The sequence below is a fragment of the Aotus nancymaae genome, unplaced genomic scaffold, assembly GCF_030222135.1.
Source record: "Aotus nancymaae isolate 86718 unplaced genomic scaffold, 86718_ANA_hifiasm-v0.15.2.pri h1tg000015l_1, whole genome shotgun sequence".
NCBI lineage: Eukaryota > Metazoa > Chordata > Mammalia > Primates > Aotidae > Aotus > Aotus nancymaae.
This window is the reverse complement of record NW_026988427.1, coordinates 7,409,213-7,428,447: the sequence shown is the minus strand read 5'-3', so window position 1 is coordinate 7,428,447 and position 19,235 is coordinate 7,409,213. Positions and strand designations below refer to the sequence as shown.

General features: G+C 40.7%; 1 protein-coding gene and 1 pseudogene across 1 annotated transcript in view; both read right to left on the bottom strand.

Moving 5' to 3' along the window:
• The window catches only part of SIMC1 (SUMO interacting motifs containing 1), a 47,452-nt gene that overhangs the window by 2,641 nt on the left and 25,576 nt on the right, over nucleotides 1-19,235 (bottom strand). The window contains exons 7-8 of the mRNA XM_021673423.2: nucleotides 5,878-6,034; nucleotides 5,306-5,390 (exon numbers count right to left, since the gene is read on the bottom strand). Coding sequence (XP_021529098.2) covers nucleotides 5,306-5,390; nucleotides 5,878-6,034 — 242 coding nt within the window. The remainder of the gene's footprint in view (nucleotides 1-5,305; nucleotides 5,391-5,877; nucleotides 6,035-19,235) is intronic.
• On the bottom strand, nucleotides 8,645-18,451 carry LOC135275179 (ran-specific GTPase-activating protein-like; annotated as a pseudogene).

The window sequence follows — 19,235 nt, the reverse complement described above, 5'->3', positions numbered from 1 at the left end:
GGTTACATTTTCAAGTAATACATTCGATATGTTTTTTCTCAACCTTTAGATGAAATGACTGAAAAGTAAAATCCCTCTAAAGTCTGTAATCTGCGAGGCAGTACAATGAGTGTACAATAGCATGTTCAAAAAGTCTGGAAACACAGGAAACAAAGCTGCCTTCAGATGAAGTGCAAGGCCCTTTCAACATTCAAACAGCACAGATTTACTGAGCACCTACTGCATATCTGGAACTGGGCTAAAGTTTGGGGACTCAGTGGAATCAGAGACTTGGGACCAGTCCTTGTGGACTGATATGTTAGTTACAGGAAGGCTGACAAGTTAGCCAACAATATTATAGCTTGTGGCAAATGCAATCAAAGAAATAAATCAGATGCTGTGATTAAACAGTAACACTGGGGGAATAAGGGAAGCAGCCCACTCCAGCCAGGGAGGCCTCTGAGCTGAGTACCAAAGGATGAAGAGGCAACCATGCAAAGGTCAAAGGGAAAAGCAGTCCAGGGAGAACAGCAAGTGCAATTGCCCTGAGGAAAAGCATGCTTTGAGAACTAGAGAGAAAACCAGGGTAGTAAGCCTTCTGCCACGGGAGGACACAGCAAGGCCTTCCCTGGGTGCAGTCCCTCAACCTTGGACTTCCCAGCCTCCGGAACTGTGCAGAAGCACTGGGGATGCATATGCACATGTTAATGGCATCCATGGAAAGCAATGAAAATTACATTTGATACTGAAAGTGTTTCAGCTAACATAAGGTAATGACTTTATAAATTGAGAAACTTAAAAAAAATCAGAGTAATAAAAGGGAGAGTAGTACTAGATGAGATTGGAAGGTGGGGTAGGCCCCGTTATAACGTGGAGTTTGGCCTTTGAGAGCAAACAGGTTATCTATAGATGTAGAGGGTTGTAAATAGGGAAATATGATCTGTTTCATTTGCAACTTGTTAAGAGCAGTCTTAGGAGGAAAACAGCCTTTTTGTAGACTTTGATTTTCTTAAGGCATGTGCCACTCTGAAAAATATAAAAAATCCATTTTGAAAGAAGTGGAAAAACAGTTGACTGAATTGGGTGGAATCGGGGAAACTTAGGGGCAAGAAGAATTTGGAGTTTATTAAATCATGCATGAAAGTTAAAGCAGGAGATGTTAGCAGTGCCCATCTCAGCACTGTCCACGGGGGAGGAAACCGTGGCCAGTGGACTTCAGCCCTGTTAGTCCAGTCAGCAAGGCCTTGGATTTTATGCTTCGGTAGGGATGAGAGTTGTTATGTCAGAGGTTGCTGATCACTGTATGAGGACATGTAGCATTGAAAAGGGTTTGGCATAATGCCTGGCTCAAGACATTTCAGGTGATAGTATTGTTAGTAGTTTTGGATCAATATGAGACTTAGCTATTATTTTATCATCATCATCATCATCATCACTATAGGAATCTCCTACCTAACACGTCAAACCTGATCTCTTGATCTGCCCTGCAGATCTTTCTCCATGTCAGTAATGGCAGAACCTTGGGAGTCATCCTTCAGACTTAGTCACTTAAGCCCTGTCAAAGTTATCTTCAAAGTACTTCTGTCCCATCCACTGCCTTCTCCACTGTCCTTGCCACACCCCTGTCACCATTACCCCCTCTGGCCCTCTGCCAAATGATTCGCTACACACAGGTACAGCAGCCTTTTACATCTGCAGATCTGATCACGACACTACTTACTTGGAACCACTTTGATGGCTTCACTCCATTCTTAGAACCAGCTGAATTTCCTTAGTATGGCCAAGATGGCCCCTCACAACCTGTCTCATCGACTATTCTACTCTCATTTTGTGTTATTCTCCCCTTGCTCACTACATCCTTGCCCTGCTAGCTTGTTCTATGTTCCTTGAACTCACTAAGCATCTTTTTGCCTCAAGGCCCTTGGACGTGCTGTTCCTTCTTTCTGGAAAACTCCTGTCTCCCCATTTGCCTGGCTAACACCATTACTTCATGTCTCTTATTTTATTTAGTTATTTTTTTGAGACAGAGTCTTTCTCTGCCACCCAGGCTGGAGTGCAGTGGCACGATCTCAGCTCACTACAACTTCTGCCTCCTGGGTTCAACCGATCTTGTGTGATTATTCATTTAGGATCAATTTCTCCACTAAACAGTAATCTTTATGAGGACAGGGACCACACTGGTCTTATTCATTAAAGTTTTCCCAATGAGCCAGGCACAGAGAGGACATTCAGTAGATATCTGTTGCCTGGATAAATATATGAATTGAACTGATCCTACCTGCTTCTGCTTTCCCCCGTCTGTGGACAGGGTTCCTTGCAGAAAGACTGTGTGTGTTGCTGTCCTCAGAATGACTGTGGCTGACTTCTGTGGGCTATGCTGGCCAGCTGAGTGGGATTCAGGTAAAGCATGCATTTGTTCATTTAAATATTATATGTTCAAATCCCTAGAATTCATACTCACAATCTCCCTGACAGACAGCACTTTGTAATTTTGCTGAGGCTGAAACTTGAGCCACATGGCTATGCAACTGGGGCGTGGGGGATTGATTTTCTAAACCAAAGAACAAGAACACAGGCCCAACCGACAGCCCAGAATCCATGTCTCTGACAGACCTGTTTGAATCCTGGCTCTGCATGTACTTTTCTCTTAGCCTTTGTTTTCCCGTCTGTAACGGCAGGGTGGCGGGGGATGGGGGGATACCTTCACAAGGTTATTGGATTATATAAGCCAGTGCAGGTGAATTTACCTAATCTCTTTTCCTCTCTTCCTCCATGCTGAGAGTTCCCCTAAACAAAAGGCAAGCTTGGGCTCTCTAATCCCGTCCCTTCTTTGGAGTCAGACAACTCAGACTGATCTCAAAATGCCCCAACAACATCTGCAGACCACTCTCAGAAGGCAGAGATGACTAAGGGGCCCTCACAGTAAGATGCTTACTGACCGGCAAGGACGCTGACTATTGCAGGGTACCATTCAGCTGTGCTCCTTGCAGAACAATGTTTTCAAACTACTAGTGTTAATTTTCCTCCTTCCTAACTCTTGGACCCCAAAGAAGCTGGAACGAACATTAAAGATAAAACAGCACTGGAACACACTTCATTTATTCTTGGTCAATATATACTGGTCTGAGGCCCTTCTCTCCCTTATCAAAACATAAAAAATACTCTGTAATAAAAGTAGATTCCATTTCCATCTTAAGTCATTATTGTCCATGATAGGTGTATTCCCTGGGAATCAAAATAGAAAGGAACAAGAAATGTTAAAGGTGTACTTTAAAACAAGCTATTTAATATTAACCGTTCTGGTAGAGCTCCAAAACAATTATATAAGCCTCAGTGAGGCTAAAAACACATGGAACTTGCCTTTGGGGCTTTGTTCTGAGAAGGACACGCACCTTTCTTTGAGGGCACTACAAAATGCACAAACCACGACCACATATCATGGACTGGACAATGGACTCTTTTAAGTGTTAGTTACAAGAGTCTAAAACAGAGAAAACCCTTAGCCCACTTCTGGTCAGGAACACAGGAAGACAGATTCAATGAACATTGAACACTTATTACTTTTTTCTCATACTCATCAATAATCAATCCTTGCAAGTTACATACTATCATCCCCATTCTATAGAATAAAGAAACTGTTAGCTGTCCAACATAGAGTAAGTGGTGAAGTTGGGATTTAAACACAGACCTTCTGTCTAAAACCCAGTGCTTTTTTTTTTTTTAAACTGTCTCTACAACAGCTTTCTCAGTTCCTGGCCTGAGGGCTATTTTACCTTCCCAAGTGCCATTACTGAGTTTAAATCAACCTCAACCTCAACACGATCATGCGCAGGTGCATTTCACTTACATACTTTTTCCCTTCACTATTTGGGAGTAAGTCGCAGACACTGTGCCCCTCTACCCCTCAATACTTCAGAATGGGTTTCCTAAGGCCAAGGACATTTACTAGCATAATCAAGTATGATTATCAAAAATAGGGAATTTAATGTTGACACAATACTGTTATCTAATCTATTCAAGTTTTACCAATTGTCCGAATAATGTATTACAGCCTTGCTTGTTCTATGTTCCTTGGACTCACACTAAGCAACTTCTTGCCTCAAGGCTCTAGGACATGGGGTTTCTTCTTTCTGGAACATTGTCTCCCCATTTATGACTTATTTTCTCCTGTTCAGGATCCAGCCTAGGGTCATACATTGCATTTATTATTCATGCGGTTTAGTTTCTTTTAAATCTTGAACAGTAACTCAGTCTTTGTTTTTAAGACACTGGCACTTTAAAAAAGTACAGGTCAGTTATTTGGAAAAGGTCACTCACTCTGGTTTTGTCTGAAGTGTCCTGCCATTAGATCGAGGTCATGAACTTTTGGCAAGAACATATATACATGAGGATGCATCTTTCTCCGTCAATCGCATCCAGGAAGACTGCCACGTTTCTCCCCTAGCAGCGTTACTCTAGTAATTAATAGTTCATCAGTTCTTCAGTTTTCCCACAGGCCTCATTAATCCTTGGCTAATAAAATGATTCCCATTTGAAGCAGCTATTCCATCATTATCCTGGGCAACATTTGCCTTCTGAGGATTACCTGGTCTAATTCTCCTATATCGTCATTGATCACTGGCTTTGCTGTGACCTGAGCAGCTCTGAAGAGCCACTTTCATAGACTTAGGGTATCTTACATCTTCTGCAAGATGTACATGTTCACCTTGCTCCTGATTTGCTCTGTACTTGCATTGTGTTGACAGGTGTTTACAATGTTTAGTGTCCACGGTCAGTGAGCAAAGGTGCCGTGGCACAGGCTAAGGGAGGATGCCAGGGCTCTTTAGATCATTCCTGAGTCCTTCTCAGGTTCTGATGATTTCTTTTTTTTTTTTTTCTTGAGACAGGGTCTCACTCTGTCACCCAGGCTGGAATGCAGTGGCACGATCTTGGCTCACTGCAACCTCCGCCTCCTGGGTTCAAGCGATTCTCCTGCCTCAACTCCTGAGTAGCTGGGAGTACAAGTGTGCACCCCCACACCTGGCTAATTTTTATATTTTTAGTAGAGACAGGGTTTTACCATGTTGGCCAGTCTGGAGGTTCTGATGACTTCTGCTTACCTACACAATCTTACAACTATGAGGACCACGTGTTGTCAGCCATAACAAGAATATGTGAATTCTTTTTCATAGTGGTGACTCTGGTTATGTCATTTCTTATCTCTTATAATAAGTTACCTACAACCAAGGAACAATGTCAACAAATTAGAATCCCCTGTGTAACTATGATTAATACAAATGTTCATTGAGACCTCCTACAACTCTACTTATGAACAAACGCTGCTTACCTCTTAAAACATGTTGATAACTGGACAACAGAAACTGCAGATGCTCAACCAGTTCGTCCCAAGTCTGCCACTGGGTTTTATCTGACTGCAGAGATAGTAAAAGTGATAATAAATGCCTTCCCCAGTTAAAATTTTGGTACAGTTTTCAATTCACCTTTACAGAATGCTCAAATAGTTGGCTTTTTTTGTTTTAGATGGAATTTCACTCTTGTTGCCCAGGCTGGAATGCAATGCATGATGTTAGCTCACTGCAACCTCTGCCTCCTAGGTTCAAGCGATTCTCCGGCCTCAGCCTCCCAAGTTGCTGGGATTACAGGTGCCTGTTACCACGCCCAGCTAATTGTTGTTATTTTTAGTAGAGATGGGGTTTCGCCATGTTGGCTAGGCTGGTCTCGAACTCCTGACTTCAGGTGATTCACCTGCCTCGGCCTCCCAAAGTGCTGGGATTACAGGCATGAGCCACTGTGCCTGGCCCAAACAGTTGTGTTTTAAGCTGAAATCCTATGGGAAGGATTTGGGCCTAGAGCAAGGAAAGGTGCTCTAGGCCTGGAATTGGGCAGGAAGAAATATACCTGACACTTGAGCAGTGACGTAGAATTGTTCAGGAAGTAGAGGGCCTGGGCCAGAGACAGGGGCAGGCGGGTGGGTGTCTCGCAGCTGTGGAGGAATATGATTTCTAACACTTTGCAGCGCAGAAGGTGGCTTTCCATGGTAGTAAAGAACATCTCTCTGTGTAGATAAGAGGAAGAGGGAGTTAACCACAAGTATACTTCAAAGAACATAAGCCACAATTCACCCTGAATGTTCAACATTTGCCCTAAAAAAGACAATTAAGAAGGAATACCATGGAGGCCTACAGAATCACAAAACCTGTGGACAGGGCAAAAATGGATTTGTCCATGGATTAACAACTGCTAGAATGAGGAAAAAGTCTTTAACTTTTGAAAAATACAAGTTTAGAAGACATTAAAAATAATACACTGTAACTATGCAAATCATGGGAATATTTCTGAATGCCTATGATGTGCCAAATACTATTTGGCATAACAAGGAATATTAAGATCAATTAAGGAGGGAACCACTCTCAAAAAGCTGATAGTTGAACAGGGGGAAGGGGTATGCAACAGGAACTTAAAGAAAGTGCAGGGCAAGCGTACTTGTACAGAGTGCTAGTGGTGCTCCAGAGATAAACAGAAGAGAGAGCACATGTGGTCAGGGGCGTGGAAGTGCCTTCCTGTGGAGGCAGCAGCACTGGTGAGGGTGCTCTAGGAGGGGTGAAAAAACCTCAAGAGGTATTTCTCTTTCTTTCCTTCCTTCTCGGTCTTTCTCTCCCCACCTTCATCCTCACCCCCCTCTTTCTGACAGGGTCTTACTCTGTCACGTAGGCTGTAGTGCAGTGGCATGATCATCACTCACTGCAGACTCAACTTCTTGGGCTCAAAGTGATCCTCCGACCTTAGCCTCCCAAGTAGCTGGAACTACAGGAATGTTCCACTGTCCCTGGCTAATTATTTTTTTGTAGAGATGGGATCTGGCTATGTTATCAGGGCTGGTCTCGAACTCCTGGGCTCAAGCAATCTTCCCACCCTGGACTCCCAAATTGTTGGGATTATAGGCATGAGCCACTGTGTCTGGCCATAATAATTTTTTTTATTTGAAACTATTTTCTCTTCTGATTTTTATGCCAGGGCTTGCTTTATAATCTATAGATGGTAAACTCAGAGATCTACAAAGGACAAGAACGTAATTTCAATATATGGAACGCAGTAGGAACTGTAGGTGGAATTAAAAATTTAAAAACAAGGTACATTGAAAGGCCAACGTCTAGATCCAGCCTCAACACAGTAACTGGTATCAGACTTTCACTTCTGTCATAATCAATGATAAAACCAGAGAAAATATAGGAAACAACCATCTTCAGGCATTGGAGAACTTACTACAAAGGACTGTGATTCTTTTTTTTTTTTTTTTGGGATGGAGTTTCACTCTTGCCCAGGCTGGAGTGAAGTGGTGTGATCTCAGCTCACTGCAACCTCTGCCCCCTGGATTCAAGTGATTCTCCTACCTCAGCCTTCGAAGTAGCTGGGATTATAGGTGCCCACCACCATGCCCAGCTAATTTTTGTATTTTCAGTAGAGATAGGGTTTCACCATGTTGGCCAGGCTGGTCTCGAACTCCTGACCTTAGGTGATCCACTTGCCTTGGCCTCCCAAAGTGCTAGAAGTATAGGTGTGAGCCACTGAGCCGGGCAGGACTGTGATTCTTAAGAGAAGGGAAACAAAGGTGGTAAACTTCATCTACCCCAGATTTCTTGCTGGGGGCATTTTCTAATTAAGGCAGAGGAAGGTGTGGGTCCAAAATAGAAGAGAGTGGGGTTCTTAGGCAGACAAAACAGAGGCTGGAGTTTAGGACAGCTGAGGTGTCTGGAATTCGTGTCAGAGAAGAGGGTGCTCAGGAAATGTATGAAAGGGAACCTGTTGGCACATGTGTAGGGGAAGCTCCAAGAGCCTGGTGGAGAACAGCTACTGGGGGGCTGCAAGCTGAGTGGGAATTCTGGAGATCTCAGGGTGCTGAAACATACTGGTGTTTCAAGGAGTCAGTGTGGAGAGATCTCACTGAATATCCTGGACATTCAGCTGAAACCCCAGAAAGACCAAGCCTCAAGACTGTAGCTCCTTAATAAGGGCTGCTGTAGAACCATCCTCACAAATCCTAGACAAGCCGCAACAGGAAAAAGCTAATCTGGCAGCAAATTAACTGCCTGCCAGAGCCAGGGCAATCAGGCAAGAAAAAGAAATAAATCGTATTCGATTAGAAAAACAGTAAGTCAAGTTGTCTTCATTTGTAGATGACATGATTGTATATTTAGAAGACCCTATCATCTCAGCCCAAAATTTCCTTAAACTGATAAGCAACTTCAGCAAAGTCTCAGGATACAAAATCGATGTGCAGAAATTGCAACCATTTCTATACACCAATAACAGACTAACAGAGAGCCAAATCATGAGCAAACTCCCATTCACAATTGCTACAAAGAGAATAAAATACCTAGGAATACAACTAACAAAGGATGTAAAGGACCTCTTCAAGGAGAGCTACAAACCACTGCTTGAGGAAATAAGAGAGGACACAAACAGATGGAGAAACATCCCATGCTCATGGTTAGGAAGAATCAATATTGTGAAAATGGCCATACTGCCCAAAGTATGTATAGATTCAATGCTATCCCTATCAAGCTATCATTGACTTTCTTCACAGAATTGGAAAAAAACCACCTTAAATTTCATATGGAACCCACCTAGCCAAGGCAATCCTAAGCAAAAACAAACAAACAAACAAACAAACAAACAAAAACCAAAGGCTGGAGGCATCATGCTACCTGACTTCAAACTATATTACAAGGCTACAGTAATCAAAACAGCATGGTACTGGTACTAAAACAGAGATGCAGACCAATGGAACAGAACTGAGGTCTCAGAAATAATGTCACTTATCTACAACCATCTGATATTTGACAAATCTGACAAAAACAAGCAATGGGGAAATGATTCCCTATTTAATAAATGGTGAGAAAACTGGCTAGTCATTTGCAGAAAGCTGAAACTGGATCCCTTTCTTACACCTTATACAAAAATTAACTCAAGATAGATTAAAGATTTAAACATAAGACCTAACGCCATAAAAACCCTAGAAGAAAACCTAGGCAATACCATTCAGGACACAGGCATGGGAAAAGATTTCATGACTAAAACACCAAAAGCAATAGCAACAAAAGCCCAAATAGAAACATGGGATCTAATGAAACTAAAGCGCTTCTGCACAGCAAAAGAAACTATCATTAGAGTGAACCAGCAACCAACAGATGGGAAAAATTTTTTGCAATCTACCCATCTGACAAAGGGCTAATATCCAGAATCTACAAAGAACTTAAACAAATTTAAAAGAAAGAAACAAACAACCCCATCAAAAAGTAGGCAAAGGATATGAACAGACATTTCTTGAAAGAAGACATTTATGTAGTCACAAACATATAAAAAAAGCTCATTATCACTGGTCATTAGAGAAATGCAGATCAAAACCACATTGAGATACCATCTCACACCAGTTAGAATGGCAATCAGTAAAAACTCAAGAGACAACAGATGCTGGAGAGGATGTGGAGAAATAGGAACACTTTTACACTGTTGGTGGGAATGTAAATTAGTTCAACCATTGTGGAAGACAGCGTGGCGATTCCTCAAAGATCTAGAACTAGAAATACCATTTGACACAGCAATCCCATTACTGGGTATATATCCAAAGGATTTTTTTTTTTTTTGAATTCAGTTCCTTGTATAATGTTCCTTGTAAAAACGAAACAGAATAAAAACAAACCGAAAAAGAGGGGCAGGGTAAAATGTTTTTTTTAAAAAAAGGAAAGAGAGGAAAAGGAAATAAAATAAGATGATTTATTGCTTCTCCTCAGCATCCTCCTTGGTCTCCTCCTTCACTGAGAGAGCTTCTAGCTTTTCTGCCACTTTTTCAGCATGATCGTTTTTGCCTGATCTTGCTTTCTTTTCTCTCTCTTCAATCTCTATCCTGCATTCTTCAAACTTTGTTTTGAATTTCTGTGCATTCTCAGCATTCGGGAAGCGGATGGCCAGCAGCTCCGGCTTGGGGCACTCGTTGGCAAAGTCGGCATGGGTGTTCTAGACCTAGGCATGGCTGCTACCTACGTTGGGCTTCAGCTCCATCATTGGTGTGGTGTAGTGGGTGGCACAGATCTTCAGGGTCTTCTCTCTCCGCATGAGGAGGCGGAGGGTCCCTTTCTCCTTGTGCTTCAGGAGCTTGATGTCCCCGGTGCCTCGCTCTTTCCATTCTGGGAGATCGTTCTCTGAGGCAAATTGAAAGTTTCCCCCGCACTTTCTTACTCAGAAAGAGAAACTATTGGCTCAAACTGAGGGTCATGGTTAGACTCGTCTGCATTCTCAGTGGAAGTATTGTGGTCCTCAGGAGTATCCTTGGCGGTGGCGGCTCGGCTGCGTCGGTGGTCGCTGGCTCCGCGGCCTCTCAGTGGCTACTCGTAGCTCTTTCCCTTAGCGTCTGGAGCCGGCGCCTCCCCGCCCAACCGCTCTTCCCTCTGCCCTGCCACCAGAACTTCGACCCCGACCCTGGAGGCGGAAAATGCGCCCATTCAAAACCAGTACAGCTTTATTGGCTCAGGCGGTGGACACTCTCATCGTCCGGCCTGCCCCGCGCTTCCTGCCAAAATGCCCTTGGCGCCCATCAGCCAGAGGTACCCAAAGGATTATAAATCATTTTATTATAAAGACATATGCACACCTATGTTTATTGCATATGTTCACAATAGTAAAGACTTGGAACCAAACCAAATGCCCATCAATGATAGACTGGATAAAGAAAATATGGCACATATACACCATGGAATACTATGCAGCCATAAAAAAGGATGAGTTCTAGCAAAGACCTGGAACCAACCCAAATGCCCATTGATGATAGACTGGACAGGGAAAATGTGGCACATATACACCATGGAATATTATGCAGCCATCAAAAACAATGAGTTCGTGTCCTTTGTAGGGACATGGATGAAGCTGGAAACCATCATTCTCAGCAAACTGACACAAGAACAGAAAATCAAACACCACATGTTCTCACTCATAGGTGGGTGTTGAACAATGAAAACGCATGGACACAGGGAGGGGAGCATCACACACTGGGGTCTGTTGGGGGGGAAATAGGGGAGGGACAGCTAGGGGTGGGGAGTTGGGGAGAGATAGCATGGGGGGAAATGCTAGATATAGGTGATGGGGAGGAAGGCAGCATATCACACTGCCATGTGTGGTACCTACGCAACAATCTTGCATGTCCTTCACATGTACCCCCAAACCTAAAATGCAATAATAATAATAAAAAAAGCATGAGTTCATGTCCTTTGCAGGAACATGGATGAAGCTGGAAACCATCATTCTCAGCAAACTGACACAAGAACAGTGCATGTTCTCATTCATAAGTGGGAGTTGAACAATGAGAACACATAGACACACGGAGGGGAACATCAAACATAGCAGCCTGTGGCGGGGGGGACTAGGGGAGGGGTGGGGGGGTGCAGTTATAGGGGAGGGATAGCATTAGGAGAAATACCTAATGTGGATGACGGGGTGATGAATGCAGCAAACCACCATGGCATGTGTATACCTATGTAAAAAACCTGCACGTTCTACACATGCACCCCAGAACTTAAAGTATAATTAAAAAAAAAAATAAAGACAGCAAAATCCAGACTCTCAACAATGTAGTGCCCACAATGTCCAGCACACAATAAAAATGACCAGACAAGTAAAGAAAGCAGGAAGATGTAATCCATAACCAGGAGCAAATGCCTATAGAAACAGACCAAGAGGTGACACACATGTTGGAATTAGTTGCGAGGGACTTTTAGACAGCTATTATAAATCTGTTCAAGATTTTCAAAAGCAAGCAAGTAAATTAAGATGTACATGAGTGACTAGATGAAGACTTGCAGCAAAGAGAATAAAAATGAACCAAATGTCAACTCTAGATCTTAAAAATACAATAATAGGCTTAACAGCAGATTAGGCACTAAGGGAATAAAAAGAATAGGGATTTTAAAGACTATCCAGAGAGAGAGAGAAAGAGAGAGAGAGAGAAAAAAAAAATCAGATGAAACAAAACAGCAATAGAAAACACAGAGCCTCAGTGATCTGTGGAATGGATCTGTATGTACACTTGGATTCTCAGAAGATGAGAGAGGTTGGGGCAAAAAGATATTAAAAATATATATTTAGGCCAGGTGCGGTGGTTCACACCTGTAATCCCTGTACTTTGGGAGGCTGAGGTGGGCAAATCACCTGTGGTCAGGAGTTCGAGAACAGCCTGGCCAACCAACATGGTGAAACCCTGTCTCTACTAAAAATACAAAAAAAAAAAAAAAAAAAAAAAAAAAATTAACTAGGTGTGGTGGCACATGCCTGTAGTCCCAGCTACTCAGGAGGCAGAGGCAGGAGAACTGCTTGAACCTGGGAGGCAGAGGTTGCAGTGAGCCAAGACTACACCACTGCACTCCAGCCTGAGTGGGTGACAGAGTGAGACTGCATCTCAAAATATATATTTGACCAATATAAAAAATAATGGTCAAAATGTTTCACAATTTGATGGCAAATAACCCACAGATTCAAAAAACTCCATAAACCCCAAGCAGGATAAAAATAAAGAAAACCAAATGTAGATTATTATAATGAAAATGATAAAAATAAAAAATAAAGCAGCCAGAAAAAAAAAAAAAAGACATCATATACAGGGGAACAACAGTAAGAAATTCTAATGGCTTCTCGTGAGACATTGCAAGCAGAAGAAAGTGGCACATCTTAAAAATAAATAAGAAACAACACCCATTAATCCAGAATTACATGAAGCAAAAACACCCTCATAAATGAAGGTGAAATTAAAGAAAATTTCCAGATAAACAAAAATAGAGACAATTAGTTACCTGCCCTACATAAATAATTTTAAAAAGTAAGTTCTTTGGGTAAAAGAGAAATGATATCAAATGATATCAATGCTATCATTTGGATTTTCCAGAAGGAAGGAAGAATATCAGAAATGGTAAATATGTGGGTAAATATAACCCCCCATCTCTTAATTTAATAGTTTATTTTTTTACCCCTTCCTCCTCCACGTTTATTGAAATATTTGTTTTTTAATTCTTTTTTCCTCTTAATTTATTGAAAAAACAATTTTCCAGGCATGGTGGCTCATGCCTGTAATCTTAGCACTTTGGGAGGCTGAAGTGGGAGGATTGCTTGAGGTTAGAAGTTCAAGAACAGCCTGGGCAACACTTGAGACCCCATCGCTACAAAAAATTTAAGAGAAGTAGCCCCTCAGGGTATGAAATAAAAATTAAAAAAAAATTAGCTGGGTGTGGTGGTGTGTGCCTGTAGTCCCAGCTACTCAGGAGGCTGAGGAAGGAGGACTGCTTGAGCCCAAGTCGAGGCTGCAGTGAGCCAAGATTACGCCATTACACTCCAGCCTGGGTAACAGAGCAAGACTGTCTCAATAAAACACCCCAAAGCTGGGCGCAGTGGCTCACGCCTGTAATCCCAGTACTTTGGGAGGCCAAATGGGAGGATCACAAGGTCAGGAGATCAAGACCATTCTGGCCAAAATGGTGAAACCCCGTCTCTACTAAATACAAAAAAATTAGCTGGGTGTGGTGGCACGTGCCTGCAGTCCCAGCTACTTAGGAGGCTGAGGCAGGAGAATCGCTTGAACCTGGGTGGCAGAGGTTGCAGTGAGCTGAGATCATGCCAGTACACTCCAGCTGGGCTACAGAGCAAGATTCCGTCTTAAAAAAAAAAAAACAACCCCAAAACCAAAAAATTTAATAATAAAAAGCAACTAAACATTTAAAGCAAAAATAATAACATTTCATCCTGGAGTTTATAGCAAATGTGGAAATAAAATGTATGACAGTAATAGCACAAAAGATGGGAATGGGTGAATGAAAGTATACAGTTTAAGATTTTTATATGTTAAGGATTATAAGATTAATTCAAAGCAGACTGTAGTAAGTTATGGCTATATAATATTACAATTCCAAGAGCAATCATTAAAAAAATATTTTCAGGAAAAACATTTGATAAAACTCAATACCTCTTCCTGATAAAAATTTTCAAAAAACTAGGAAGAGGAGGGAAGTTCTTCAAGTTGTTAATGAACATCTACAAAAAACAGCATCATAATTAATGGTAAACTGATACATTAATTAATGGACTGAATGCTTTCCCTGTAGATCAAGAACAAAGTAAATATGTACATTCTCACCTCTTCTAGTTATATAGTACTGGAAGTTCCAGCCTTAACAGTAAGGCAAGAAAAGAAAATAAAAGACATACAGATTGGAAGGGAAGAAATAAAATTATCCCTATTAGAGATGACATGACGATCTACATAAAAAATCCCAAGGACTCTGGTAAAAAAGCATGATCCATAACAGGAAAAGTTAAGTTGGACTTCATCAAAAATTTTGCTCTGTGGAAAACCTTGCTAAGAGGATGAAAAGACAAAATACAGAGTAGGAGAAAATATTTGCTAACCACAGATCTGACAAAGACTGGTATCTAGAATATACAATGTCACTAAAAACTCAACAATAAAAAAGCAAACAATCCATTTAGAACATGAAAAAATAGGTATTTCATTAAAGAAGTTGTACAGATGGCAAGTAAGCTCATGAAACAATGTTCAACATCATTAGCCATTAGAGAAATGAAAATGAAAACCACAATGAGACATCACTACACAAATGTCAGAATGGCTAAAATAAAAAAAGTGACATCAAATGCTGGCCAGGATGCAGAGAAACTAGATCACTCATCCATTGCTGGTGGGAATGTAAAATGGTGTAGAGACTTAAGGAAACAGTTTGGTAGTTTCTTAAAAACTAAACATGCATACTGTCACATCACGAGGTCCTGTTGAAAACACACATACACAACTAAACGTGCAACCATCATGACACATTGTACTGCTGGGCATTTACTTCAGATAAGGGAATACTTATGTTCACACAAAAATTTGTACATGAATGTTTATAATGATTATAACCCCATAATAGCCCCAAACTGTAAACAGCACAGATATACTTCAGTGGATAAACGGTTAGAAAACCAAACTGTGATATACCATGGAATACTACTGAGCAATAAAAAGACATGAACTATTAAAATACACAACCTGGATGAACCACCAGGGAATCATGCTGAGTGAAAAAAGCCAGTCCCAAAAGGTTACATACCACATGATTCCATTTATAGAATTTTTTTTTTTTTTTTTTTTTTGAGACAGAGTCTTGCCCAGGCTGGAGTACAGTGGTGTGATCTTGGCTCACTGCAAGCTCTGTCTCCCAGGTTCAAGTGATTCTCCTGCCTCAGCCTCTCAAGCAGCTGGGATTACAGGTGTGCCATGGCGCCAGGCTTTGCTTCTTGTTTTGTTTTTGAGATGGAGTCTTATTCTGTTGCCCAGGCTGGAGTGCAATCTCAGCTCACTGCAACTTCCGCCTCCTGGGTTCAAGCAATTCTCCTGCCTCAGCCTCCCGAGTAGCTGGGATTACAGGTGCGTGCCACCACACCTAGCTAATTTTTTATTTTTAGTAGAGACAGGGTTTTACCATGTTGGCCAGGCTGGTCTCGAACTCCTGACCTCAGGTGATCTGCCTGCCTCGGCCTCCAAAGTGCTGGGATTACAGGCATGAGCCACTGTGCCCGGATAATTTTTATATTTTTAGTAGAGATGGAGTTTCGTCATGTTGGCCAGGCTGGTCTTGAACTCCTGACCTCAACTGATCTGCCTGGCTTGGCCTCATAAAGTGCTGGGATTACAAGCATAAGCCACCACAGCTTGCCCTGGTTTCCTTTCGTGTAAACTGGAATTACAAAACAAACTGAGGTATGCTCACTGCTACTAAGATATAACTGCTTCTATGCTCTCTCAGTGGGCAGAGGTACATATGTATGAATACATACATACGTATGTGTACATATATGTAAATAAGCCCTCACACATCTACATCTATTCCTGTATCTCTCTATATTTATTAGAAACCACAAGTTCATATTGATACCTCCAATTCCAGTCCAGTACCACAGGGTTCCTTCTATCCTTCCCCCTTTTCATATCTGTAACTCTTTTCTCTGACAGTGAGAAACTTGGCTCTCACTATCCACAATACATTTATTTGTTTAATCCTAGAATACACATAAAATAGTTTTTGAATTGTTAATCTATTCTCTGTGAAAAAGAAACCTACTAACTAGAGTTCAGTTTATTTTGTCTTTACCATTATGGCAATTAATCCAAATACTGTGTTTTAAGTTACTTTGACACAGATGGAGAACAGATTAGTGTTTGCTGGGAGCTGGGGAGAATGGGTAATTGTAGCTATAAAGGGGTAGCACAAGGAATCCTTGTGATGATGCAACAGTTATGCATCTTGACTGTGATGATGGTTACATAAATCTACATGTGTGAAAAAACTGCAAAGAGCTACACACAAATAAGTGCATGTAAAATGGGCAGAACTGAATAAAGTACTGGATTATACCAATGTAAATTTCCTATTTGTGATACTGTACTATACAGTTCCCCTTGTATCTGGGAGAAAACAGGGTAAAGGATACACAATACTTCTAATAGGTTTTGTAATTTCCTGCGAATCTACAATTATTTAAAAAAAAATAAAGAGTTAAAAAAAGTTACTTGGGTTTGTCCCGCCACCCCTGCCCTCATTTTTATTGATTAATTAATTACCAACAGGATTTGCTGTGTTGCCCAGGCCGGCCTCATACTCCTGGGCTCAAATGATCCTCTTACCTGAGCCTCCTGAGTAGTTGGGACTATGAGTGCATGCCACCATGCTAGCTCCCCTTTATTTTATTAAAGTACAGTTAGGTTAACTTGTTCCTGTTTGTATTCCATTTTTGGCACCCCATGAACTTGATTTTTTTATGTAAAACATTAAATGTATGCCAAGTGTTCCATTATTGGGACACTACTCTGGTGGGAGTTTATATCCTACTGCTCAAGATCATTGCCAAGGTCTGATTTTTTTTTTTGCACACAAAAAATTTGCAAACGCAGGCATAAATGGGTTAACATGTCTCTAAAAAATGTTTATATCCACACAAAAAGGCATTCTCAGGGAAGTGTTTACCAACACCACTACTGCCACCATTACCACCCAGCCCAGTACCTTTCCTCCTTTTACCCCATTCCCACCCACTCTCTGTATATAAGCAATTTTATTAGTCTGTGGCTTACTTAACTTTGTTTCTCTTTTAAACAAATGATCAGAATCATGTTTATTTTTAATTTCTTTTTTTTTTTTTTTTACAAAAAGATATGTATATTTACTATACATACTCTTTTGTATTTTGGTTTTTAAACTTATCTTAGAATTCAGTTCATAGAAGGCCGAGTGTGGTGGCTCATGCCTGTAAGCCCAGCACTTTGGGAAGCTGAGGTGGGCAGATCACCTGAGGTCAGGAGTTTGAGACCAGCCTGGCCAACACCGTAAAACCTCGTCTCTACTAAAACTACAAAAATTAGCTGAGTGTGGTGGCACGTGCTGTAATCCCAGTTATTCGGGATGCTGAGGCAGGAGAATCACTTGAACCTGGGAGGTGGCGGTTGCAGTGAGCAGAGATCATGCCATTGCACTGCAGCCTGAGCAACAAGAGTGAAACTTCAACTCAACAACAACAACAAAATAAAGAATTCAGTTCATAGAAATATTTCTCTTATTTTTAATTTTAATCTTTTTATAGCTGTGTAATACTCCATCATAGATATACCACAGATACTCACCACTTTCCTATTGATAGGCATTTGGGTTGTTTCCAGTATTTTGTAATTACAAACCATGCTGCAGTTGTATACATATTTTTGTATGCACAGAAGTGAGATTGCTGGGTCAAGAGGTAAACACACATTTAGCTTTGTTAGATATTGCAAAATTATCCTCCATAAGGCTTGTACCATTTTTGCATTCTCATCACCAATGTATGAGTACCTGCTTTCTCAAAGTCTCACCAATGAACTATAATATTGTTAAATGTTTTACTACCGGATAGGTAAAATATGGTATCTCAGTGTAGTTTTAACTTACCTTTCTTTAAACATGCATAAGGAAACATTAAACATTATAGGAAAATAAAATTACAGATCAGTATCTCTTGTAAATATCAATGCAAAAACCCTTAACAAAATATTAGCAACTTGGAATCCATCAATATATGAGAAGGATAACAACACAACGAAGTAGGGTTTTTATTCCAGGAATGCAAAGTTGGTTTAACATGATTAAATTAATTAGTTAATACACCACATCAACAGAATAAAGGAGAAAAATTATGATTATCTCAATAGAGGGAGACAATATATTTGTCAAATTTCAATATCTATTCTTCATTAAAAATAATAAACTAGAAGTGGAAAGAAGCTGCCCCAATCTGACAAAGGGTACCTATGAAACATTTGTAGCTAACATCACACTTAACAGTCAAAGACTGTTTTCACCTAAGATCAGGAATGAGGCAACAACGTCTATCCTTACTACTTCTCCGACATTTTCCTGGAGATACTAGCCTATGCAACAAAGGAAGAAAAAGAAAGTAAAAGGCATACACAGATTGGGAAGGATAATGTTAAACTGTATTTTTAGATAACATGATTGTATATGTAGAAAATTCTAAGGAAAACAAACAAAAATCCTACTAGAATAAGTTAATTTATTAAGGTTGCAGGGTTTCTATAGACTACTAACGAGCATTGGAAAATGATAGGTCAAGCAGGTATATGCATTTGTCAAGACTCACTGGATGGTATGTATGCAAATTAGTTAATTTAATTGTATGTAAATTATACTTAAACTTTAGAAAATTAAAATAAATCAAGGTGAAGGCCAAGCAAAGTATATTTCAGTATAATCTGGTAAGTGGCCAATTTGCCCCTTCTGAGAGAATTTTAAAGTAGGGCCAGGTTTTGTATCAATCACGTTTGTCTGTTTTAATTCCAAATTTGTTTTTGTTACCCATTCCTTAGTTTTCCCATTTCTTACTGGCATCTGGGCTTATATAAATGAATGGTAGGGGAGTTGGACCCAAATGAAACACTCCTAACAAAGTGTTAGAGCAAGCATGGTATTCATGTGCACTTTATTCTGTCTGACCATTAAAACATACTGCCTCCTTTGAATACCAAATTTGGGATTAAGTGGCCCTGGGTTTAAATTTGGATTCTGAACCTGATTAGCTACATAAATGTAGGCTAACTCCAACACCTTGAGAACTTTTCTTATTCATTAAATAGAGATAACATTACCAGGCGAGGTGGTTTATGCCGGTAATCCCAG